The sequence below is a fragment of the Sebastes fasciatus genome, chromosome 5 (assembly GCF_043250625.1).
Source record: "Sebastes fasciatus isolate fSebFas1 chromosome 5, fSebFas1.pri, whole genome shotgun sequence".
NCBI lineage: Eukaryota > Metazoa > Chordata > Actinopteri > Perciformes > Sebastidae > Sebastes > Sebastes fasciatus.
In genome coordinates this window covers 18,931,505-18,958,338 of record NC_133799.1, presented here as the reverse complement: position 1 = coordinate 18,958,338, position 26,834 = coordinate 18,931,505, and the positions used below count along the sequence as shown (strand labels likewise).

Sequence of the window (26,834 nt, the reverse complement as noted above, 5' to 3'; positions counted from 1 at the left end):
ACATAAAACATATTCCATCACAAACATTTGGGTACTTTATGTACAGAATAAGTGAAAAAGCTTGCAGGTTACAGCATATGTGTGTCTACTGATACAGTTTGTACAGTATCTGCATCTATTGCTCCTACTGTATTACTGGCCTCCCTGGTGGGGCATAAGGCTCCCAGTATGAACCTCCACAGGAAGCTGAGCATCAGAGCTCAGTCAGATTCAGGCTGTAATTCATCTTCTATGAGGCCAGGTGGAGACTGGAGGCTGTCAGCGTGATGTTATTGATGGGATGGACTCGAGCCACAAGGAACTGAGCTATACTCTATAAGCTTGGTTTGCTACGTGGGGAAAATCTTGACCCTATAAGATGATAATATTTTGGGAACCAACCTAAGACAATGTTTAATGATTCAGTGAATGAGTTAATACAAAGGTAAGTCATAGTAAGTGGTTAATAATGATATAATCATTCTGCACACACACATGGCAGCACAGCACACACCCAAACAGAGCTCCAGGCTAGACCATAAATAAATCTAGAAATGAAAGGAGAGGTGAAGTTGGTGTATTTTCCTTTCTCAGTCTCTTACAGTAGATTACAGTGTAAACCTTGACACATGTTCAGGATCAGCTGAAGAAGCAGAAAATTACCTCTCTAGACTTTTCGTGGGCGGACCCGTTTGTGTATTTGTCTCTGCGTGTGTGTGTTTATGTGTTCAGTCATAGGGGTCATGCTGTTTAATGTGTTTCAGCTCTTTGTGCGCTGTTTAAGCCGTGCTGTTTAATGTGCGTCTCTTGACCTACTATGCATGTGTGTTTGTGTGTGTTTTGTCACAGGAGCCTTGCTGTTTGACATGTTTCAACTGCGTGCGCATGGATGTATGGATCTGTGTTTATATCAGTGTGTGTGTAGTGTAGCAGTGTAGCGTAGCAGTGTAGCGTGGTAGCGCAGCCTGCTTCTTGACAGGCTCCGGGCCTGTTGACAGCTCCTCTGCTCCCTGTCAAGCACCAGAACAGCTCTATGTGTGAGTGAAGAGTAGCTGTAGGAACGATGCCCAGAGAGCAGAAAGAAGTCTGGAGTGTGTGTGTGTGTGTACGTACAGCATGTGTGTACCTGTGTGTGTCGGTGTGTGTTTATCTGACTCCACAGCCAGGTTATTATTATGGAGACAGTTCTTGAAAGCTCCTACCGCCTCCTCTTTCTACAAACCATTAATTCTAGACACTTGAAATATGCCCTTTAAAGCAATAAATTATGTCTGCGTTGTATCAATACAGTCATCAATCAGACCTAATCGTCTCCCTCTCTGGCATTCCTGCGTCTCTTCACATCAAGTGCTTTCCATCACCACCTTTTTCCCTTTTGTGTTTCTATTCTTTTACTTCTTCCCTGCACCCTATACCTCTCTCTCCTGCCTTCATATTCAGATGACTGCATATCCACGCTGACACATGAACTTAAGTCTTTGGGTTTTGAGGGAGCGGTCCAGCCAAGTGTTATAGAACCGCGCATTGATCTTGAAAATAAACAGAGCCAAAAACCAAAGAAGATGTGAGGGGGGGGAAAAAGACAGAAAGAGAGACTCAGAAAAGAGCAGATGATGGAGAGGAAGCATGAAATGTCATATTGCGTTACCAAAACAACATTACATGCACAGTGGGGGAAAAAGGGGCTTTTACATTATTCAGTCGTTCTCTCCCACGGCCTTACACTGGTTCTGACCTCACCACTGAAGTCCAGTAGTATTAATCACACAGAGATCGAAGTGCTTGTGAAGGCATCATATGGTTCTCTTTGACGGGGAGTCAAGATGTTTGCCCTCCTGTTCCTATATTTCTGTGAGTTTTAGCCACAGGAGGCCACACTGACCCAAAGGACGCCAACATACAGGTCAGGCATTTGAGTTTTTGTACTTCAACACACATGTTCAAGCCACATGTCCCTCCAACACAGCCGCTGATTAAAGGGGAATTATCATGAAAAACTCACTTTTTCAGTGCTTCTGCTCATACATCTGGAGTGCCTACCAACCCAGCAGTTTTTTTGTGGGGTCGCCTAGATCAGAAAACATGTGATTGACCAAGCCATTCAGATTGGTCTCTCCATCCTATGTAAAATGCAGGCTCATTAGAATATACCACCTATGGCTTGAGAACTACTCTACTTCAACATCACTCCACCACTGATGTAAAACTGCACTGTGATGCTCCCACAGGAAGCTCAGCATCAGTGTACTTTCCATGTTTTTCATGTGGCATGATATGGATTTGACAGAAACATGCCAGTAAGGGATCCCATGTATTTCCCTCTAACTCACTTCTAAATGCTAAAATGGTTACAAGCTGTTTTCTGGATGCTGTTTTCCTACACAAACATAACTGCACAGTTGGGTAGTAAGTGGAAGCACAGCTGATTTGATGGCTGCTGGTCAGTTGGGGGAAGGGTGAATATAAATAAACTCAGACAGTAAAAATAATGTGTTTCTTTTTTTAACATTTAAGCATGTAAACATGGTCTATTAAAAACCCAAAATACAAGAATGAACCTGGAAATGACCATAATATTCCCCCTTTAAATCCAGAGACAGTGGCCATTATGTGCTGCATATGCTGCTGTGGTATTTTTTAGACACCTGGCTTCACAGATGTGGGTAAACAAAGCTCTAGACAGCCTATGACTAAGACTGCCCCCTCAAACACAATCACATTCAACATGTACCACAGCAGCCAGGGTACAATACCACCACAGACAGATATGTGTTAGACATACACCAGATGAACCGACAGTTAAGTTTCGCTGCCACCAAACTGAACTCTTTCCATCCGAGCAGACGGAGGCTGCACTGACTCAGACTCAGGCTTTGCTTTCTCTAGTCAGTCCTGTAAACTCATATTACAAAAGCAAGGAAGAGCACCATGTATGAAAACAATGTGGGCAGACGGTGGTTAAAGCAATGCTTCCCCATCTCCGTTGATCTTTAAGCGTGATATCTTTGTACCGAGACGAGCTTTGATGCCATGAATTTACTATACATGTAGAATAAAAGCTCCTTGGACAATAAGATAATCTTCAAAGAACCTCATTAGAGCAGATGACCGTCTTCAAAAGAAGGTCAAGTCCAAATCCAGATTCTTCCCGACTCATCTGATCCTTCATGTGTGGTTCCTGCACACCAGCGCAGACCAGAGGCTTTGATTTAATGGTATAATAACACATGCTGTTTATGGTGTGCTCCACATCACAGTAAAAGGCCTTATATGGCACTGGCAGCCTCTGTTGAACCCCTGCTTGGATAAACCACAAACAGGACGTTGACAATGAACACCAGAAGTATTATACAGACCAACATTAGCTATATATATATATATATTATATTTCCATAATATTATGATATGAATACATCTATTGTCCAGTGCTGAGACTTGCAGCAGCGTCACAATGGTTGTTGAAATGACAAGAGGGGAAACATCATTATTTCTCCATATCTTATTCTTTCACCATTCGAGGAGCCAAAAGGTAGATCTGCTTAACAGCAGGAGGTGTCTTTTCTCTGCTCCATCTCTCGTGCTTGGGCTCTCAGGGGGAAAATGGGGCAGAATGAGAGAGAAGATAGCAGGGAGGGGTCCCGATATGGATAATACAGTTACTCTCAATGCCAATGATCAGTGGGAGAGAACACAATGCATCATGGGGTGTGACTTTGCCAGCCCAGCCTTTGATGTGAGAGCATTATAAGCTCTAGTAAACAAATATAAGATATGGCTCTCTGCAAAGAGAGTCAGTAGGAATGTGTGCATTTGTGCAAAGAGAGACAAAACGAATAGTATTATGTTTGTGACTAACAAGGAAGGCCTCCTTTAGCTTTAAATTGAAACTAGGGCTGTCAAAGTTAACGCGATAATAACGCGTTAATGCAAATTAATTTTAACGCCACTGATTTCTTTACCGCATCAACGCAACTTGCGATCTTTAGGTTGTAGTGGGCTCAGTTTTAAAGCTAGAGTGAAGATACTGGCATCATATGAAACTAGATAAACCTAAGGAATCCATTTGGTACCAACCATGTCATAGTAGCTTGTCAGGAAGGACTAAATAATGCTAAAAACATACGCTAAATTTTCTTCTATGGGTACCCACGAGTCTCCCCTTTACAGAGATGCCCACTTTATGATAATCACATGCAGTTTGGGGCAAGTCATAGTCAAGTCAGCACACTGACACACTGACAGCTGTTGTTGCCTGCTGGGCTGCAGTTTGTCATGTTATGATTTGAGCATATCCTTTCTTGCTAAATGCAGTACCTGTGAGTGTTTCTGGACAATATTTGTCATTTTTTTGTGTTGTTAAATTATTTTCAATAATAAATATATACATACATTTGAATAAAGTAAGCATATTTGCCCACTCCCATGTTGATAAGAGTATTAAATACATTTTAGGTACATTTTGAACAGATAGAAAACGTGTGATTAATTTGCGATTAATCGTGATTTACTGTAAACAATTATGTGATTAATGGCGATTGAATACTTTAATTGATTGACAGCCCTGATCTAAACTGAATGACTTTCATCACTCACTGTAAATAATAATCAATGTAACTGTGTTTCATGTTCCTCTTTCCTTACATCACCCCAAAGCAATGACAGACATCGCTTCCAGAAAAACAGCCCTGACCGTGACCCCTGTCACTTTATCTCTTCGTCTCATCTTTCCCCTCCTGCTTTTGCTCATTCTGGATGATGAAGATAGACAGATAACCATCCAGTGCATGTGTTGACACGCCACAGGGGACGTCACTGCCGAGAAAACAATTTAATACAGACCTGTTGTCACAAAACACCACCTAAATCAGTGTGCACTACTTCCTCAGACACAAACCAAACATAGCTAAAGAGATTCAGACTTTAGCTTACTCCGACTTATCTCCACCTGTCTTATATGAGTGGGCTTAAACAGATTCATTTCTGGACCCCCTTCTGACATTCTTTGACATATTCCAACCCCTAACATTACCCTCCTCCTCCTCTACCACCTCCTCTCCCGTCCTTTTCCCCGGGACGTCCGGAAAAGGGAAACCACAATAACATTTCACCAGAGACTCAGTCAATATTATTCCTCGACATCTTCAAAGCGGGACGGAGGATATTGGAGCCAGAGCAGGAGACGGGTGGAGATAGTGAGGGTGTGTGTGTGTAAGTGTGTGTGTAGTCCATCTGAGAGCAGCAGAGACAACAGACAGAGACAGAGAGCGTTCAGTGTGACAGTCAGTCTCTGAAGTATGGCTGCCTAAAGCTACGAGCCACTCCTTCATATCCATCATACTCCCATTCTCTTTGAAGCGCTATCTCTCTGCCCTCGGGTTAACCATCTCTCTCATGTCCTCACCTTTGTCCACACTTTATCTTAATTCTCCCTCACACCACCACTAGGGGTCCCTGTGTACATAATAAACAAAACAGTTTGCTTCCAGCCTCAGTTAGTGCTGATCTCGTTCACATTTCCTCTTCATGTGGTGTGGTAACAGTGGTGGTAATAGAAGTAGCACCTCTATCATTACATACCAATAGAGGGGTAATGATGCCGAGGCCGAGGCGGAGAGTTAATGTTGGGGTTTTGCGGCAGGACTCCTGCACAACATCAGACAGACAGGCAGCCGCGGAGCCACAAGGACAAGTAGACACAGGATCTGTAGAGCTGCAGGGCCACAAACATTAACAAGGTATCCTCACTCTCTCCTTTCCCTACTCCGTACCTCCCCTCTCTCCATATATAATGGACTAGGGCTGGGCGAAATCTCCTATCCCGATATAGATCATTTCATATCTCGATAACGATAGAGATATTACGATATAGCATGTTTTCTGTTAATTCAATAAATAAATAGTCTATATGAAATAACCACACGGTAAAGCCTATTTTTATATACTCCAAAGTGAATTAAATACTTGACAATACTGAGTATTTTCTCATTTTATTAAGAACTTCAGTTCAAAATGAACATAACTGTTTCAAGTGAAATTATAGAAAAAAAATATATATATACTAGGGCTGTCAAAGTTAACTTGATAATAACGCATTAACGCAACTTGCATATTTTAGGTTGTAGTAGGCTCAGTTTTAAAGCTAGAGTGAAGATACTGGCATCATATGAAACTAGATAAACCTAAGGAATCCATTGGTACCAACCATGTCATACTAGCTTGTCGCAAAGGAGGCTAAATAACGCTCCAAACTTATGCTAAATTTTGGCAAGGAAAAACTGGCATGGCCATTTTCAAAGGTGTCCCTTGACCTCTGACCTCAAGATATGTGAATGAAAATGGGTTCTATGGGTACCCACGAGTCTCCCCTTTACAGACATGCCCACTTTATGATAATCACATGCAGTTTGGGGCAAGTCATAGTCAATTATTAAATATTAAGTATTAAGTATTAAATACTTGACAAATCTCCCTTTAAGGTACATTTTGAACAGATAAAAAATGTGCTAAAAATTTGCGATTAATCGCTATTAACTATTTGAATCTATTGACAGCCCTAATAAATACAGGCCTAACCATGGAGAAAGCAAATGTAATATGAATAAAAAACAGCTGCTAAATGTATTTTACAGGACAGGTGGCAGACATTAAGGCCCACATAAACATCTTGGTCTGAATCCACTGCATATAAAGCCTACATAACCTCACTGATTATTATGTCAGTGTTTATAATAACTGAGTTCAGAGTGTCTCTTTAACTGGTTTTAGACCTGCTTTGTTTACATCGGTGTCATTGTAATGTACAAGTAATGGACATGTAGTGTGATAGTATCAAACAGTCATTCCAATCGAAAATGCGCCGCTATACATTAAATTAAGTAAAGTTTTCTGCATGTTGCAAAGAACGTAAAGTGCCGTCCAAATGATGTAAATATTTCCGTAACACAGTTTGGCAGCTGTTTTTTTGACATTATGATAGAAACGATATAGAAAAAAATATTAACAATAGACATTTTTATATCGTTTGGCGATATATACCGTCATATCGCCCAGCCCTATAATGGACACACTCGGGAAAAATATGCAAAGTCAATGAAAGTGGTGGAAAGCATCAGTATTAGCTGCAGATATATTTTTACATTTTGAAAATACCTTTAGATCAGAATGGGCTGTCTTTCTCTCAACCTCTCTCCATAACGCCTCCCCAGATGTGCGTTCTGTAAGTGAGCGTTTCTGTGGTCTGCTAACAGAACATTAACTTTAAAGTCTTCTTTCGTCCCCGGCTATATGTGCACTATGCTGTAAGCGCTGGCCCCCGTCCAGGAATCTCCTGCAGCCAGCCGCTCATAAGCCCTCTTCTAACCGGCCAAGAATGTGAAAAAGCTCCTTCAAAGAGAAGCCCACTGCTGCAAGGTGTGGTTTAAAGCAAGTATACCTGAGTCCACAGGTGGTCATATTAGAGCAAACCGCTAACTGAAATCCCACACCTGTCTCAGAGCAAGGAGAAGAAACAAAAGATAAAAAGATTTGATTGGATCAATGTGGTTCTGTTGTGTTATTCCCGTTTATACGCTGCCTTCATGCATCTAAAAACATCTGAGACTGCAGTCAAGCAGGCCATTGTGCAGATGTGTAAAACAAAGAAATATTGACTCTTCAGCCTTTCAGATTCTCAGAGCTTGATGAATGGCGCCCAATAAAAGAAGTCAAAGGGTCAAAGGGCACAAAGTGTCACAGTTTTACAACGTGAGACTGTGTTAAAAAGACAAGCTGATCAAAGACGCTCAGCAGAAACGCCCCAATCTGCCTCATCTGAATGGAAAATACAATGAGCGTACAGGGATGGTCGGCCGCTAACAAAGCCGCACAGTTAGCAGAAGTGAGCGCGGAGTGGTGAGAAGAGGAGTGGAGAACACGGCCGAGGACAAAGAGCTGCTTGTCCTGGGTCTGTCTGCCATCGGCCTGCGGGGAGGGGCCCGGTGCCACTTGTTTGAGGGGTCTCCATGATAAATTTCCCACTACTTGACTCTGTCACACTGTCTGCCACTTGGACAATAACTGGGGTCATAGCAGAGTAGTGGAGCGTTGACATCGCGGCCTGCACAGAGAGAGGGGCCACTTTCCCTCAACACCAGCGTTTATTTCAGATCATGACTGATACATCTTAAAAGACTGAAAATAAATAAAACACTTCTAACAGTTGTCTTTACTTGGACCTGTTTATTTGTGACCATTAATCATGCATATAAGCCCCTCATATAAATGTATTGCTGCAGGGTTGTCAAACAGAGAACGACGGAGATAAATGTAATCCTCCTGGAGAGGAAGCACATGACAACATGTGAAATATTGCTCATTTACATCTTTGGAATGAGTCTGTTGAAAACCAAACCAAACAAAACTGTGGGCCGCCGGCAATGTGCATGCCACCTGACCTCCTGGCTCTGCATAAACCCAGTTATACTGTACATTTTAGGGAAATATCACACAAATGCAACTGCACAGTGGTCAGACGTGTGCAAGAAAATAAAACATCAGGACTTCTATCTGCCGAGGAAGACTGTGAGATGAGGCTGAAAGCTGTAGAAAATGTTTTTTTGTCTAATTATAAACATAATTTTAAACATCTTGAAGCTGCAAGAGTTTAAACTCTTCAACTCCGCCGGCGCCCCCGGCCGACTTTACTGTCTTTCAGGGGCTGTAGCCTCAGTTTTAGAGCTAGAGTGAAGGTACTGGTAAACCTAACTTTATTACAATCATCATATACATACAGGTACATACATGAAATTTGACCTCTGCATTTAACCCATGCTAAGCATTTAGGAGCAGTGTAAAGAAGCAGTGTCTCGCTCAAGGACACTTGCAGACAGTAGGAGCCGGGGATCAAACCGCCAACCTTGTAAAGAACGACCATCCATGAAACTAGAGACCTAGAGCATTCAGAGGATGGATGGCTTTCCTAGCTAGATTGACAATAAGGGGGTTTCTGAGCAGATACCAGAACAGAAGTGCTAGCCATCCAATCGCCGAAAAATTCAATTCTTGCAGAAATCTCCTAATGTAAGAAAAGTTTTTGATACCAAATCACTGCACGGCTTTTTCTATGATATTCCTCAAGGTCTTGGTGTCTTAATGTGGTATTTTGGAGGGATTATTGATCATTTCTATCAGTTCTTGCGAGGTAAAAAATGGTTAAATTTAGCACCAAATCTGTGTCACAAATGGTATCAACCTAATAATTGCTGCAACAACTTATGAGACGTAATAGAGCATGGAAATGGCCATCATACTGTAGACTTCCATCATAATGTTCTAAGCCCTTATACACTTATTTTACACAATTTTAATAAATCAATTAATTATATTTTTATTTCTGATTTATGACCAGAACAACTTGATACACAGTGCTAAGCAGCATCTCAAAATAATCTTCAGGTTCCCAGCTTTCAGAGGATGTTCACCACTTCTATATGATATCTACCTGCTATCTCCCCCTAATCATCCCCTGTATCCCCCTAAAAAAGACAAAAACGAGTCTATGTTAAAGAGGGAAGGAGTTGAAGAGGTTAACAAACAAGACCACAGAAAACACAGCAGTAATGGAATCTAAAATAAATCCCATTAAGCTAAACAAGTCCAGTAATAACTAGTTGCTTAGTTAGTTTAACTAAAAAATAAGAAAAATATGACACCAGGGCTGTGAGGATAAAAAACACTATGAAACCATTAAAACTATTGAGTATTACAGACCATGCTGAATGAGTCAATGTCCCAACTCTCACTACAGGACGTTATAAGAACATTCATTCACCACTCTGCTCTCTTGTGGGGTTTGACTCACGCAAAGCTGTCATCCCTCTCTCTCAACCTGCGCTCACTCCTCTTAAAAGAAGAAGCAGGGGTGTGTGTGTGTGTGTGTGTGTGTGTGCGTGTGTGTATGTATGTGTGTGTGTGTGTGTGTGTGTGTGTGTGCACGTGTACGTGTATGTGTGTATATGTATAAGTGTGTGTGTGTGTGTGTCTGTGTATGTGTGTGTGTGTGTCTGTGTATGCGTGTGTGTGTGTGTATGTGTGTGTGTGTGTCTGTGTGTTTGTGTGTGTGTGTCTGTGTGTGTGTGTGTGTGTGTGCACGTGTATGTGTATGTGTGTATATGTATAAGTGTGTGTGTGTGTCTGTGTATGTGTGTGTGTGTGTGTGTGTGTCTGTGTGTGTGTGTGTGTGTGTGTGTGTGTGTGTGTCTGTGTATGCGTGTGTGTGTGTGTGTGTGTGTGTGTGTGTGTGTTTGTGTGTGTGTGTGTGTTTGTGTGTGTGTGTGTGTGTGTGCGTGTACTCCAGTCGTCCCACCTCCCTCTCCTCTCTCCAGTCAAGTCGCTCCTAACTTGCAGAGCGCACCGAGGAAACCCTCCAAAGAGTTTTGAGCAGCTCAGCTTCAGGTCTGCTTCAGGACTGCAGCGAGTTCAACAGGAGAAAGTTTCAGAGAGGAACAACTGAAGTGAAGTCTGAGCTTCGGAGAGCGACGGGAATAAAGAGAAAGAGGCGGAATGGTCCTCCAGCCGAGCGGCACATGTGAGCCCAGAGGCCACCGGTAACGTTTTATTATTACTTTATTAAAGGAGACGGAGGAAGTGAGAAGAGAGAGAGAGAGAGAGGAGAGGAGGAGAAACATCCGAGAGCTGAGAAAGAGTCCTGTCACCTCGACACGATGGTCTGTCTGCCGGGATTCAGCTGGCTCTTCCTGAGCGCTCTGCTGCACACTGTGGCACCCTGGGGTGCTCACCGACCGGAGAGACCGAGGCAGTGCGAAGCACCCAAGTCGGTGAGTTTATCAAGTCACGCACTAGACAGACGCGTGATACATGCAGCCTACAGAAAGTTCAGATGGTCACACTTGTTGTCAACATTATTCTAAAGTGTCCCAAAGTGATTTTTTTTGATAACTTTAAGTTGGAGAAATAAACTGAAATTAAATATTTGTTAATTTTGGGGGGAATTTTACGAAAAGATGGGCACAATAACGCCTCATATCGTTTATTATTTATCATAAATGTGCTCAATAATGAGGCCAAAGGTTAAGACCTTTTATTCAACAGAATATACCTTTTATTATTAACTAAACTGATAAACTGGGATGACATTATTAGTTTGCTATAGTTGCATGATTAAGGAGAATTGCCTGATAATTACTGCCTAGAATGTACAGTAATAATAATAATTTATTTTCATATATATTTTAAATATTTTTAAAAAATATGTTTCTTTTTTATATTTTTATAATAATAGTAATAATTTATTTCTACATATTTTAATTATTAAAAAAAATATTTTTCTTTAAAAAATATTTTAATAACAAGAACAACAATAATACTATCTAGAATGTATAGTAATAATACTAATAATGTATTTTTATATATATTTAGAACATTTATTATTATTATTATTAATAATAATAATAATAATAATAATAATAATAATAATAATTTATTTGTATTTTCTGTATCAACAGTGTTTTATGTTCAGACATATGTAGTTGAGGTATTTTTCTGAAGTGGCTCATTAAATCACCTCCATGAAGAGACGCGCAGCCTCAGAAATGAGAGCAGTTGGTTGCCAGCAGCGATTGTTAAAGCTCGCCAACTTTACGGCTGTTTATGTGACAAACGCAAGTTGGAGGAACACCCACGGCTGACTTGACTTCATTTGGAAAAGTTTTCACTGACCTTCCAGGCGTGATCGTGTTTCAGCGCAACGCAAGCGGCCTATTAAAAACACTTATCTTGGTAACACTATGGATGGATGGATGTGGTTTGAACTCTGCACCGCAGAGCATAGCAGACCAGTCCAGCATCCAGCAGCTCGGTTATAATGTGTCCGTCTGCCTCCCACCGTGAACACATCCTCGACCTGAAGATGAGGAAAAGTTAACTAAAATCATCACATCCAACACGTTTGCCCTCTTTGACCCCTAAATAGAGATCATTCGTCTATTTATTTATAGAATTGTTTGTGTTTTTAAAGTAATTTTATGTCTTTCATGGGAGTATGTTTTTATGTTGTCTGCGAGTCCCTAACCTGAGACAACCTTCTATCACTATGTGATAATAAAGTTCTTTGAATCTTGAAAATAACACCTGGAAAAAAACTGATAACAGAAATATGCAAATCAAGATATGAAAGAAAAGAAATAATGGGATGAGGATGAACAAAGAACATGGATAAGAATCGAGAGTAAAAGCTAAGTATAGCGACCAATTTCCCCCTCTGAGTATCTGTACAGCATCCCTGGATATTGTCTGTAAACTCAATCTGATCACAGATGATATTGAAATTAACACCAGAGCTCTCATATAGGCCCCTCACTGTTGCAGGAGTTAGCCCATTGTTTGGGCGATGTATTGATAAGATCTGACTGCTCTGTGCAATAATAGCAAATAATCAGCTTTAAGGGGATGCAAAATTAATTTCATTGCTAATCATTGCATTTTGATGAAGCACAATAGCTTCTAAATAGATTTTACTGGTCCTGATGCAACACAATTTACTGAACACAAAGGAACCAAATATCAAAGGATTGAAATAAAAAGTGGAATTAGGAGGTTTCTGACCTGCACAAGTAACTAATACTTAAATGCTGTGAAGCAGGGAAGTGTGAGAATTTTGTCGTTTGGAGATCATCACATGGCTTTTTGTTTCATTATACATCCTATATATAATGGATGTGTTGTCAGAGATCACTGAAGACTCGGTGCTCCTTCGCTTCATGTGATTTGTAATGCGTCAGTACAGTGGTCTCTGTTTCCTGTTAACAGTAATTACCCCTATAAAAAAAAGGAAAAAGAAAGCAGCCGTGCGCGTCAAGGCTCTCCAGAAAAGTCCACGCAGCTTTAGCAGAGAGGGGATCTCCACCTCGCCTGCTTCTCCTCTCCTCTCCTCAGGACACGACCGCACTTTCCATGTCGAGAAGTCTACATTTATGAGGCTATAAGGCCTATAAGCGCACACGTGCAAAGTTAATGAAAAATGCTGCACACAAAAAAAGCTGTTGCTTTGTCCAGAAACCCTCACCGGTACTGCATTTAGCATAAAAAATATGCTTAAATCATAACATGGCAAATTCAAGCCCAACAGGCAACAACAGCTGTCAGTGTGTCAGTGTGCTGACTTGACTATGATTTGCCCCAAACTGCATGTGATTATCATAAAGGAGAGACTCGTGGGTACCCATAGAACCCATTTTCATTCACATATCTTGAGGTCAGAGGTCAAGGTACCCCTTTGAAAATGGCCATGCCAGTTTTTCCTCGCCAAAATTTAGCATAAGTTTGGAGCATTATTTAGCCTCCTTTGCGAAGTTTCCGTGTCTCAGGAATATGACGGAGAATGCGTCCAAAGCTTTCCCGTCAGTCTCCAGTGTCGGCTGTGCCCTGCTGCCAAATGTGCAAATTGAGTTAGAACCAAACTGTTTAAACATCTCAGTGGATCTGCGAAGAAGAAAGGCTGCTCTGACATTAAATATAGCACTTTCGATTTATTTAGTCGAGACATATTGCGCCAGAAATGACTCAATTATGATGATAAGAGAACATCCCCACAAGAGGACTCCACTGGCCTCTTGGCAGCCATTTGAAACGTTGCATTTTGAAGGCAGCGTTGGCAGCATAATTGGAACACATGCTGAAGGAAATCTTGATTAAATTTAAGAAGTAAACATTTTCTAAGAATAACTTTATTTTACAGTAATGGGTTTCATCCCTCAAAATGCCTGATTACGCTGCGTCTCAGAAGCCAGAAGTTTGATATTTGTTTATAGAAGTTAATTCTCTTTTCATATTTGAATAAAGCCAACATCAAAGTCGTGACACATGCACAGCACATTTGCAGAGCACTTAACAAGAAACATATTTCAAAACCGGCTTCGTGCTCATTTAGAGCGGCTGCGATTATTTCATTTCCATTGTGACATTGTTTTGTATGAAGATAACCGCACTAGACAAACACTTCCTGTAATATAAACCGTATAGAGGATTAAAACAGTTCCGTACTTCAGGCTGTCAGCACCAGATCTCCCTGCCTGCATGGTGTAAAAAAAAAAAAAAAAGAAATCACAAACAATAGTATCACAGTGGGGTCAGGGCAGAGAGCAGGTTTCTTTCAGCTTTTGGCTTTTATGAGCTCCAGTGCAGTATATTTGCACTGCAGCCTTCGAAATGCTTCCCAGGCCGAAAGAGGCTTTTGGCAACCCGAGGTATGCACCTCAACAATACACGGGGGTCTGTTTACGGCCCAGAAGGCCCCTCTATAAACCCTCAGCCCGCAGCCGACAGCGAGCTGACTAGACTTCATACCTCCCCTGGCTGCCGTCATCTCTAAATTGTATTTCAATCTTTAACTTGTTGACCCGGGCCTACGAGCCAGTAAACCACAATAGAGGAAAAATGTGTCAGCTTTAATTGAGTTGTTCTGAAATGATGCTTCTGGTATTTTTCTTTCCCTTTTGCTCTCGAAATCTTAACCTCCATCTCTGATTTTCTTTCCTCCACAGCAAAGTGACATGAACTCTTTCCTGTGGCGAGTAAAGCGAGCGCCTCCTCACCCTCCTCACCCTCCTTCGTACTTATTTGGCACCATCCACGTGCCCTACACTCGAGTCTGGGACTTCATCCCCGACCGGTCCAAGCAGGCTTTCCACAGCAGCCGCAACGTGTACTTCGAGCTGGACCTGACCGACCCTCTGACCATCGCCAAGCTGACCAGCTGCCAGCTGCTGCCCCACGGGGAGAACCTGCAGACCCTGCTACCTCGAGACCTGTACCGCCGCCTCAAACGCCACCTGGACTACGTCAAGCACATGATGCCTTACTGGATGACCGCCGACCAGCGTGGCCGCGGCCTGTACGCCGACTACCTGTTCAACGCCATCGCGGGGAACTGGGAGAGGAAGAGGCCGGTGTGGGTGATGCTGATGGTCAACTCCTTGACGGAGTGGGACGTTCGGTCCAGGGGGACGCCGGTGCTGGATCTGTACTTGGCTCAGGAGGCTGAGAGGATGAGGAAGACAACGGGGGCGGTGGAGCGGGTGGAGGAGCAGTGTCACCCCCTCAACGGGCTCAACTTCTCTCAGGTAAGAGGAGGAGTGAACGCTTGTTTGGTTTCTCCTTTTTTGCATTTGATTTCCTGTGTGCATAGCTGGAACAGCTGGAGAAATTGCAAGAACACGCCGGGCCTAGAGGGGGCACAAGTAGATGTAAGATACTGTATGAAGACGAGCAAGCTGAGCTCTATAATCCACAGCACAAGCTGACAGATTCTTGGTGTTGCACCGTCTCTGAGAGAAATGTGTGAGACAACAATATAAGAACAAAAACAGTGATTAAAACCTTTCTGCTGGAGACAGCTTTACGGTTATGGATGTCCATCCACCTCACTAAACAAACAGCCAACAGCTGAATGTGCAGCGAGAGTGTCAGGCTGAGCAATGCACATGCAGAACAGATTAGAGGAGGTGAGAAGAGCAGAGCGCTCTCTCTTTCATTAATGCAGACTGTCTGTCTGGCTCTCTGCGGTTTTGTGGGGCTCGTGCTGTAATCGGAGACTGGAAGATGAACAAAATAACCTAATTACCTGATGAGCAAAACACGGGGAGTGTATCCAACTTTATCTCGTCTGATGATTAAGACAAGAAGGGAACGTGCATCTATTTTAGTCAGGTGGAGTAACCTAAAAGCTGGAGACTATTTTTCAAACCGTGGGAGGTCCCACAAAAATCTGTGATGAGCAGATGATGCTGTATGCAACATTTGATCTACATTAAAGAGGAAAAACATCTCAGTATGTGTATTCAAGCACAACCAAACACATGTGCTGTGCATGCACGGCACACCGCACACGAAGTACGCATGCAAAGCTCCATACGTGCACATCGGCGGCGCCTAAAGCCTCCTTGTGACAGGTCCGAGGGCTCTGGGGCTAATTTGAGAGGCAGTGAGCTTCCAGCCTCTCCTCTTTCATCAGCACCTCCTAACTACGCTGTCAAAGGCCCACTGCGTGCCCCGCACATGCCTGGGAGCTTTACTGCCCTCTAGAAATAAGCCGTGCCTCTCGGTAATAAAGAGGAGACGTGCTAACGCCGTGAGGAGGGCTCTGCAATCTGTAGTCTGTTATGTCCTGTAGACGTGTTGTTTTCCTGTTATCTTAAAGGGTTTCATGCATCCTGTCTTTTTTCCTCTATAAAGTAGTCTCAGTTTAAAGGCTGGCCCACAGTAAAAGATTTTACAAATCTTAACAGATGTTTAAAATGTGAGAGATGCCACACATAACGACATGTTATGTTAACTTTAACAGTTTCGTTCCTATAGTGTGTGAGAGCAACGATTTGGCTAAAACAGCACATCACACACTAACATGAACAACAAGAATCCCGCAAAATATCTCGCGATCAAACGTGACTTTAGTGTAAACAAACATGGCGGACGACAGGCATGAAGAATTTGCGATGTTTTTGAACTACTTTGTACTGAAAATTCACGAAGGATGGACGGATGAGCATGTTCTCCCTGTGTTAGCGATGGTTTTCTCCGGGTACTCCGGTTTCCTCCCACAGTTGAAAGACATGCAGGTTCATTGTTGACTCTAAATTGCCCGTAGGTGTAAATGTGAGCGTGAATGGTCGTCTGTCTCTATGTGTCAGCCCTGTGATAGTCTGGCGACCTGTCCAGGGTGTACCCCGCCTTCGCCCAATGTCAGCTGGGATCGACTCCAGCCCCCCCCCCCCGTAACCCTCAATAGGATAAGCGGTTACAGATAATGGATGGATGAAGTCATGGAGACATTTTCAAAAAACACTTGTGTTGTTGCCACAAATCAACAAGTTGGTGCTCCATTTCTGAGGTCCATCTTACTACTACTTTATGCTTCACATTTTGCATTAGCTCGTGCATTAGGCGCGGCCGCCATGACTACGGCGGTGGTTGTTCTTCCGCTTCAGTCAGGTTGGTTCCCTATTGGCTATCGTTCTTTCCCATGTGACTGCGTCATCGTCTGTCCTCGGGGTTCCCCACACACAACAGGATATCCGATCGTAAATATTGAACATGTTTAATATTTACGATTTGAAATCGGAGCCGCCAGGATGGACTTCCGAGCCGATCGGGGGATATAAATACACTCTAACATACCTCACATCACAGGAATATCTGGAAAGATAAGCTTTAGAACCATCAACAAATCAGGGCTTTACTGACGATCGTTGGTACTGTAGTGGGGAACCCGTTGTGTACCTGGTATAACTGTCCCTAACGCTGATCTGTATTCAGTGTGGCTCTGCACGGCAGTTGCCCCGAAAAACAACACTGTTTTAAATGACATCCTAACAGGGTTGAGTAGCAGTCCAACTTTAGAAAGCTGTGTTTAACTTGTATTTGAACTATAATAAGCAAAATCTATTGATCTTCAGGGAAAAGAACCAGCACTGAATTTACAAGGGATGATAACATTTTCACAAGACAGGTGCTCAAGTTCAGATAAGAGTTTTACTGCCATGGAAATACAGTCAGAGTTGGATCATGAATAACTTGAATTTCACCCCACCATAGCACTTCCGAGCTTCCAGCCCCCTCGTTTCCAGATATGTATGAGAACAATCCGGAGCTGAACTGAAGCTGACATGGAAACCATTATTCTCAATTATAATAATTTGTGATTTAATCTGAACACCATGGTTGATTGATTCCCTCTACGCTCGACTGTAACAAGGATGAGGTCAGAAGGATGGATAGAGGAAGAGTCAGAGAGAAAATGCGTGGGTGGGAAGTCAGGAGAAAGAGACGTGAGACGCAGCGAGAGAGAAAGGCAGAGATAGATAGAGACTGACTGGGGAATAAGAAACAGTGTAAAAGGCAGCGGCGGGATTGAAACTGCAGGGAGACTGATGTGCATCGTCCCACCGCTAACGCTAATCTGAAACATGAGCAATGCTTAAAGGGAGATCTGAGTTGGGAACGGTTCCAAACCCTGACGGCAAACATATTATTTGTTCCCAATAAAAGTAGTTGCTTACAATATCCTGTAACTTTGACTTCAACGAGGGGCTCTTAGAAAGGCGAACACTGGTGATTCATCATCTGTCACACTGTAGGTTTCTCATAGGCACCTGGTCCCAGCGGTGCCAGGGCAGTGAGGTAGACGGGTGGTCTTGAGGCACTGGTCCAGGTCTACAGGTTGGCTGTTGTGCAGGGGGTCTGTGACCTCATTCTCTCTGGGATAGGAGGAGGTGGAGCGGGCGTTTTAATGCAGCGATCTTCAGTTTGTAGTGGTGATGTTGGTGGTAGCGTGGGCGGGACGGAGAGACACTAAGTGTGCCAGAGCCCTCTTTAGAGCATTGTGGTCTAACAAGAGCTCTGTCTGTCTGAGACCTCTCTACGCTCTCTTTACATCACAGAGAGGTGTAGATGTCTCCGTGAGAGGCAGTTTAGAGCTTGTGGAAACAAAGGCAAGTCATGGTGCATGGTTCTTCTCCAACTCTTTGGAGGCCGATGCAGGTTGACAGCTGGGCGGGCCGGCCAGCACCGATGTCTTTGTGAGCAGCGAGTGGGAACGGCTGGAGAAAGCTGCACAATCACAGCTCCGTGAGGTGATGCAGCCTCTTCACTCAAGGGCTTTACCATCATGACTTATCAGGTGCATCTACTGACATTAGCCTCAGCATCACAACGGTACAGTGTATTGATGGTGCACAGTACCAAACCACAATGGCTTGTTTGGTATGTTATAGGAGTTAAGATGTGGAACAAAATCGTCTCTGGTGCAAAGCTGTTTTTCCAGCCTGTGGGCCTCTCTCACTCCCACCAAATAAACACCCGTATTTATTTTCCCTGGGTCGCGTTGCAGCCGAGGCCACTGGCCCATGTCGGAGAGAAATTGCATCATATTGGTGGCGCCTGTCTCCCGGGCAGGGGTCAAGGGTCGCGGCGGGAGGTGGTAGTGGAGCCGCGGAGCAGTAGAGCGGCAAGGAGACTGGCAGTCTGCTGGGGGGTCAGTCTGGGCACTGCTGAGCAGGCATCTGATAGAGTACCTGTCTCAACCTCTGACCAGGCCGAGTTTCCATCAGCTCGGGCTATTTTGCGCTACGACTTGTGCAACTTTGTGTGTGTGTGAGTCAGACAGAAAGATGGCTTGTCACCCCAGGATTAGAGAGGGGAGCGGGTAATGGTTTTAAATAAGGCTGTCAATTGATTAAACACACATATTTTTTATCTGTTCAAAATGTACCTTGAAGGGAGATTTGTCAAGTATTTAATACTCTTATCAACATGGGAGTGGGCAAATATGCTGCTTTATGCAAATGTAGTATTTATTATTGGAAATCAATTAACAACACAAAACAGATATTGTCCAGAAACCCTCACAGGTACTGCATTTAGCTTTAAATAATGTGCTTAAATCATAACATGGCAAACAGACGCCCAACAGGCAACAACAGCTGTCAGTGTGTCAGTGTGCTGACTTGACTATGACTTGCCCCAAACTGCATATGATTATCATAAAGTGGGCATGTCTGTAAAGGGGAGACTCGTGGGTACCCAGAGAACCCATTTTCATTCATATATCTTGAGGTCAGAGGTCAAGGGACCCCTTTGAAAATGGCCATAATAGTTTTCATTGGCTGGTACCAATGGATTCCTTAGGTTTTATAGTTTCATATGAGCCCTAAAACCTAAAAATCACAAGTTGTGTTAATGCTTTAAAGAAATGAGTGGCATTAAAACAAATTTGTGCTAACGCGTTATTATGGTGTTAACTTTGACAGCCCTAGTTTTAAGGGATGGGAGGGTGGTAAGTGACAGAGTCCAGTTTCCTCTCAGCAGGAGGGCGTCCTCCTCTGTTTACAGCTTCAGTGACAACCTGACATTTCTATTTCAATCACTTAACCTCCTCCGCTAGAGATAGAAGACGTCAGGCTGAGGCTGTCTGTTGTGCTGACGCTGCAGCCTCACACATGCTGTGGTCACAGTCGGGCACTTTCAGACCTGGAGATGTGGCTAACATATCACAACAATGTATTTCTTCATGGCAAAATAATATGAAATGTGATGACATTTAGTTTTTCCAATATATGTATGAAAATATATAATGAAAAGTGCATGGCGCTCAGAGAGCAACCACTGAATTTACACACAGTGGTCATAAAGTGAAACCTTTGTCTTTCTGGGCCACAGACATTCCCTTTAACTGTCTGCGTTTCCCATAAGTCGCTATTATTTTATATGATATTCAATTTGATTTGTTTGGTTTTCCAATTCAGATTGGACCTCGCAAAGTATATGGCCTTAGGCTACAAATCAGTGATTTGAAAATGATTTAAAAACAAACAGTAAAAGTAAAATACAGCACATATCCAGGAGGAATGTCTCTCTCCGTACAGATCCAGAGATTTCTGGCCGTACATGGCAGTTATTTGATGAGCATTTATGTAAGCGGTGAGTGTAATATCGTGATCCCAGGGTAGTGAATGTCTCCTGGCCGGGGAAAAGGGTTGCTAAGAGTAACAGCGAAATCAAAATACGATTCTCACGCGTCGTATCAAATCATGCAGAATACTTTGCGTTGTGTTCTTTGGACCGCGTTCGCCTAAACAGGACATCTTTAAAGGGAGGAATTAAGTAACATCAAACCTTACCCATATCCAAATATTTACATTCCGTGACGGGCGTGCGAGCCTGGGTTTGAAGCGATGTGTCGGCCGCAAAGGCTGACTGATGGAAAAAGCGATTTTTTGTCTGCACTCTGCTCCTCTTTTCTCTGACCTCCTCGCTCCCTATCTTTCTCTCTGACATGTCCCGAGGCTCTGCTTGTCCCATTGCTCATCTGCACACACGCCAAGTGGAAAAAGAGGAGGAGGCGGAGGAGGAGAAGGGGAGGAGGAGATTACCTTTAAAGTGTACTGGCGACATGTATCCCCTCTTTAAGCGTGACATCTGAGGGTGTTTCACATCTAAGCTATAATTACCTGCGCAAATATGTGGAAAACTGCGCGGCAACACGTATCAGGCCGATCATCTGGTCCCGTCGGCAGGCAGACGGCAGTCCCACTGTTGCACTAATGACTTAATAGGCCCCTTAATGACCAAATAGCCCGCTGCCATCCAGAAGCACTTAGACAATTATGTGCTGGCCAGAACACTGCAGGCTGACGGCGAGGCGGAGGGAGGTGGAGAAGCTGGATAGGGACGCTGAGAAACAAGGGCGCTGTGCTTGACAACTGAATAAATCCCAATTTCTTTTACTGGAATGATATTTTGTGAGAAAAAAACCCAGTCACTTTTTTGTGAGCTGCCTAGATCAGAAAACACGTGATTCAACAAGCCATTCAGATTTGTCATATGCAGGCACATTAGAATATAACACAAACGGCTTGAGAATTACCTTTGCAAAGGTGCACCATATTTTTCTTATGAGCCAATCAGAGCAGACTGGGCTTTTTCAGGAGGGGATCTTAAAGAGACAGGCGTTAAATTGGAGCGTTTAAGACAGAGGGTGGAAAGGCTACAGGTATATTCCAACCCGATATCACGCCAAAGCGTGTAATAGACCCGCGGGTCCACCAGGGATAGCGTGTCAGTGTCATGTTTTGTCTCGCTGAGGCGTGAATATTACATACGTGTATGAAGGTGCAGTACCAGCTAGGCTTGCTACGGTAGTCGGTGTTACCGGTGCTACATAATGTTCGAGCATGCACCGATAACATTACGTACCCAGCGCCGTTTTGCTTTTTTTTTACAAAAGTAAAACCCATTTAGCTCATTTTCACGTATCAGCGCCGTGTTATCAATAAATAGTCGGACGACGGACGCTACAAACTGAAAGTGAAAGTGTCTGCTCCGTATGGAGTCTCAGCACAGAGTAACAGGAGTCTTCACTCACACGGGTCGAGAGAAAGATGACAGACGATGGCGGAGGATGTTGTGTCGAAGCGAAAAGCAAAGGCATCTATTTGGCAATATTTCAGACTCAAACCCAATGCTATAAGGGAACCATAACGTTAATGAGGCAATCGCCGTGCCGAGGTAGGAGCGGTCACAGCCGGTGTGCGCGGCGGAACAGCGCCGGGTGGAAACCTGCGGCCCCGCAGCGAAAGCTCGATCGGAGAGGCCAGACACACAGACACTCGACTTCAAAGATCAAAGTAAGCGCTCTACGCATATTGAGCGTCATCTTTTCTTGTAAAATGTCCGGTGTAATCGGTAACACCGGTGTTGTCACAAGTTTATTAACCAGTGGAAAAATGTCCTCACCGTCACATCCCTAGTACCAGCAGGGGGCATCAAAACCACTCACTTAGGTTAAGGAAAAATGCCATGGTGGGGCTTAGAATACGTATGTAAACTAAGTAAAATACGTATGGAACAATGTAACATCAGTACGGAAAACCTGTGGCAAACGCCACTACAAAACATGTGACAGACATCACTTCCAAACAAAACACTGGTCTCAAACAGCGATCTCCTGGTTGAAAGTCCTGATTGTTGGACCCATCCACCTCGCTTCACACCCGCTGTTAGCGGTCTTTCTCAACCTTTTAACCTACATCAGTACATTGCAGTCAGTACACTAAATGGTGTGAAAATGGCACGCCTAAAGCAAGAAGGGCGTTCTTATTACACGCTTTTGCCTCGTGCATTATCGTGTCATTCACATGCCTTTTCGTGCAACTGGACTATATATTCAGACAGACAGTTTGAGAAAAATAATGTGTTTTTCGAACATTAAAGCATGTAAACATGTTCTAGTAAAAAACCCAAAATACAAGCATGAACCTGGAAATGAGCATGATATTCCCCCTTTAAAGCTGTGATTGAGTTTGAGAGCAGGCAGCAGACAAGAGCTGTCAGGAACCTGGTGCAGGGCGGCTACAAGAAATGTTCCACTTAAACAAAGTGCCACAATTTTAGCATTTCCTTAACTGGAAAACTCGAGTCAACGCAGCGGCTATCATGATAACTCTCTCCACTCACTCATTAAACTCAAGTTGAAAGTGGCAAGTTCAGCAGCTGAAGGAGAAGTAAAGCATGCAGGGAAAGTGGGAACATTATTCCGAAGAATTCTTCTGTGAACTATTAACTTCACCGTGCTCCTCTATAAACCCGCTGCTTCGTCTCCATTCAGAGAGGTCACATCCCTCCTCACACTGAGCACTGTACCTGGAGACCTGAACGTAATGACTCCACCACATTGTCACTGAGCTGAGCTCCTCTGAGGTAGTGAGTAAAGCGTGGCAGGTCGGAGTGCTCTTCCATACTTTAGTGTTCAATGTGCCAAATCCTTCCCTCCTTCCTTCGCCCACATTCTCCCTTTGTTGGAGAGAATGAGCGTTCCTTTCTGCTTAAACGGCCTCACGTCACACTGTGGATCCATCTTCACTCCGCAGTCATCTACCCGTCAAATGAGGACCAAAGCTGCACAGCACACGCCTACACACACATACTGGACTCTGTTTCTGTATAATTATTTTGTCATCCTAACAGTGGAAATTGCAGTAAAGTGAATGGTGTCTGAGCGTGTTCTCCTGCAGGCAGGTAGTCTCAAAGACACAACATATTTCCCCAATACATATTTGCTCATCACAACAAGGGAAACTGCAGTAAATTGTACAGAGCTGGAGGTTGTTTTCTATGGGAAGGGCAGGTTAGTTTCCAGAAAGGCTGAGGTTAATCTCAGGTTGTCTGGGCCAGAGGCTGATTGATCACAGACAGGAATGTGACTGACTGATTTCCTCAGAGACTCACTTGGCCCCTCCGGAATGTTGTTGTCTTTTGGGACGTCGTTGTTTTATAACCTTTGTTTAACCAGGTTAGCCCTGCGAAAATCAGAGGTCATTGGGTGTATCTGCGGTGGGATGTGTGCGCCGCTTAAGTTTGTGCTTCTCTGGATGTCATCACTCATAATCTGATATGATTTATCCTGTTTTGACCGGCTATATCAGGCTCAAATGCAGCACAAAAACAACTTGGTTAAGGTTGAGTAGCGATAGTTTTCATTGTTAAAAGAAATCAATGTTGACTGTTGGTATGTAACAAGAGATGAACAGGGGACTCCTGTGTCAAAGTCCAATATGTTTGTTGACCCATCCAACTACTCCGACCTCCTGCCTCTGCAGATTTTGTGGCTGTAGATTGTCACAATATGTCCTCGTTTGCTCCCAACACAGAACAGCCATAATTCCTACGTCCTCCAGAGGGCTTTGTCACTTGAATTTAAACCATAGACTGTATAAAAGAAGTGGACGTCGTCAGCGTGATGTAACTCATTGGTTTGTGGACTACAGTTTTGAAGCCTCGAGTTTGGCATTTTGGCCGTCACCATCTTGGTTTCTTGGAACCAGAAGTGACACAAGAGGGTGGAGTTAAGTACGACCGAACGCTGAATACGACATTTTTAGGTGACCAAAATGTTACAATTAACTTTCATGAACTGAAAACACACTGTGAAAAGGTTAAAGTTCTAAGACGAAAACACAGACGACTCCCAGACCGGACAACGCCGTGGTAGCGACCTGTCAATCACAAGGTAGCCATGCCCTACAGCATACCCTGCTTTATGGTCTATTTGACTCTAAATGGGTCCATAATTTATTAAATGAACATCATGCTGTATTGAAGGAGACTTGAAACTAACGATTGAGACCATAAACTCATGTTTACAATGTTTACTGAGGTAATAAATCAAGTGAGAAGTAGGCTCATTTTCTCATTGACTATTGGAAACAATGCAAGTTTAAGGCACTTCCGCATTGGCTTCACTTTTCAGAAACAGAGGTTGTCGCCTGATTTATACACGTCGCTTTTCGGCATTGAAAACAGCTGAAACATCTGATGCTGTCATTTTTCTTTTGAAGGACTTCCAAACATGTATTGCTTTGGTGGTTTTTGAGTGTGTAATTCTGATTCCTCAGGAGTGCAGCAGCAAGAGTTTTACGCATAAACAGACACAGACAATTGGGGCTAAATGGGACAAAGTAGTGTGAGTGTGAGTACCATGATGCACTCATTTCTATCCACACCATCTATCTTTAACATCACTGAGGAACCAAATCTGACCACACAACAGCCATAAAAATACAGTACATTAGTGCTGACAAACTTAAAGCAGCACCAGACAAGCAACCAGACCAGGTGGTGTATCACTATGGGCGAACATGGAAAAAAGATTGTCAGGTTGCCATGGCATGCAACTTTCCATGTCGGATGTGTGGTGGTCCGAGATGAACTCAGCCTGTGACATCAGCCACACATACTAACACACCTCTCAAACCCATACACACACACTGGCCAACGGTCATAAATAGGTGCCAGTAGAGAACAACTGCGTGCATGTGTTAGTGTGTGTGTGTGTTGTGTGAGCTCGGCTTGTCGGGGATTAGGTAGCATTAGCAGAGCCCTCTCACTGAACCCGGTTTTAATGTGACCCATGCGTCTTCTGTGCCCCCTCTGCCTTGTCCCCATTATACACACCCCAGTGGAGCACTTCAGCTCTGCTTACCCCTCTCACCTTTCTATACCCCCCTCTCCAAAAAAACCTACACGCTCATTTACACTTTCACACCATTTACTTCTTGCGTTATCCTGCAAGTCAAATAATAATGTTTCAATTCTGTCGGGCTTGTGGGGGAACATGTACGTAATGTTTTTGGCTAATACTGCGTGTCACACATTCACAGAGTCGTGCTTATTCACACTTGGATCAGTCCAGTATAAAAACACTTTGATTCTACTATAGTCTCATAAGAAAAGTGTTGATTTGGGTCAAATGTAGGTTATTCATGATTAAGATTGTTCCAATCTAACTCAGCAAATGTCAGATGGGAGAGCTGATAACAACAACAATAAGCATAGATAGTGTTTTAAGCCATGTTCTGCAATACTGTTCTCCCATGATCAGTACTCCCAGCAATAATAAAGGCTTCAACCACTGACATTATTGGCCCAAAGTAAAATTTCATAAACACCTCTGAAAGGTCAAGTGGGAAACAGTTGAGCCGGAGTTACACTTTGTCTGTCAGGAAGCAGTTGATATTCCTGTTTTGGCCTTGTAAAATATACTTTCCTTTAAGTAGGCTACAGTACTTGAGTAAATGTACTTAGTTACTTTCCACCTCTGAATACCTTAACTTGGAAATGTAACTTAAATCCAATAGCTGCTTTTTTTGCCGCCACAAACAGAGTCTGAAGCGGGTCCCCAACTCCCCGACCAATGTGAAAACTGCAAGTTGGAGCTCTTGAAACAAGGCTCCACTTTAAAATTTGTTAGAAAGCTCATAAATGCTGTCATCCATCCTATCTCCGCCCCGTGCAATTGGGTGGAGTGACGCACATTACACACCTCTCCATCTAAGAGTAGCTCTCAGTTGAAGGAGGCAGAAAGACAAACCAGCAGGCAGCCAGAAAAACGAGAGGAGGCCGCAGGTAGAGAGACGGGGAGGCTGGAGACAGGCTCCAGTGCCATTAACAAGTCTTCAGACGCAGATGTTCTGGTACCAGCACAAACAGTTTTGCAGGGATAGATTACTGCGCAAATAAGTGAAAGCACAAACACAGAACCTCACAGGTCAAACTGAGCTGAGTCACAGAGTTGAAAAATCTTACCGTCTGTTGATACTTTCATCCTCCCGTTGCTGAAATGTTCGCGGGCACAAAACCTCTGTAATCCGGCCCGGTTCCTCCCTGTAACACAGAACAGAATGATCTTTTACTTATGGGTCTGTCTTCATCAAATCTAGGTGTTTATGCACATTATTGTGATGCATTTGAATGTATTTGGCTGCTTTTCAAACGCCACATCAGGTTAGCGTGGGTTAAGGCCCTGATCA

General features: G+C 43.5%; 1 protein-coding gene across 1 annotated transcript in view; it reads left to right on the top strand.

Moving 5' to 3' along the window:
- The first annotated feature begins 10,127 nt into the window (after window positions 1–10,127).
- trabd2b (TraB domain containing 2B) overlaps window positions 10,128–26,834 on the top strand; it is a 79,775-nt gene continuing 63,068 nt past the window's right edge. The window contains exons 1-2 of the mRNA XM_074635498.1: window positions 10,128–10,793; window positions 14,517–15,095. Of these exons, the coding sequence (XP_074491599.1) occupies window positions 10,680–10,793; window positions 14,517–15,095 (693 nt within the window). The 5' untranslated portion in view covers window positions 10,128–10,679. The remainder of the gene's footprint in view (window positions 10,794–14,516; window positions 15,096–26,834) is intronic.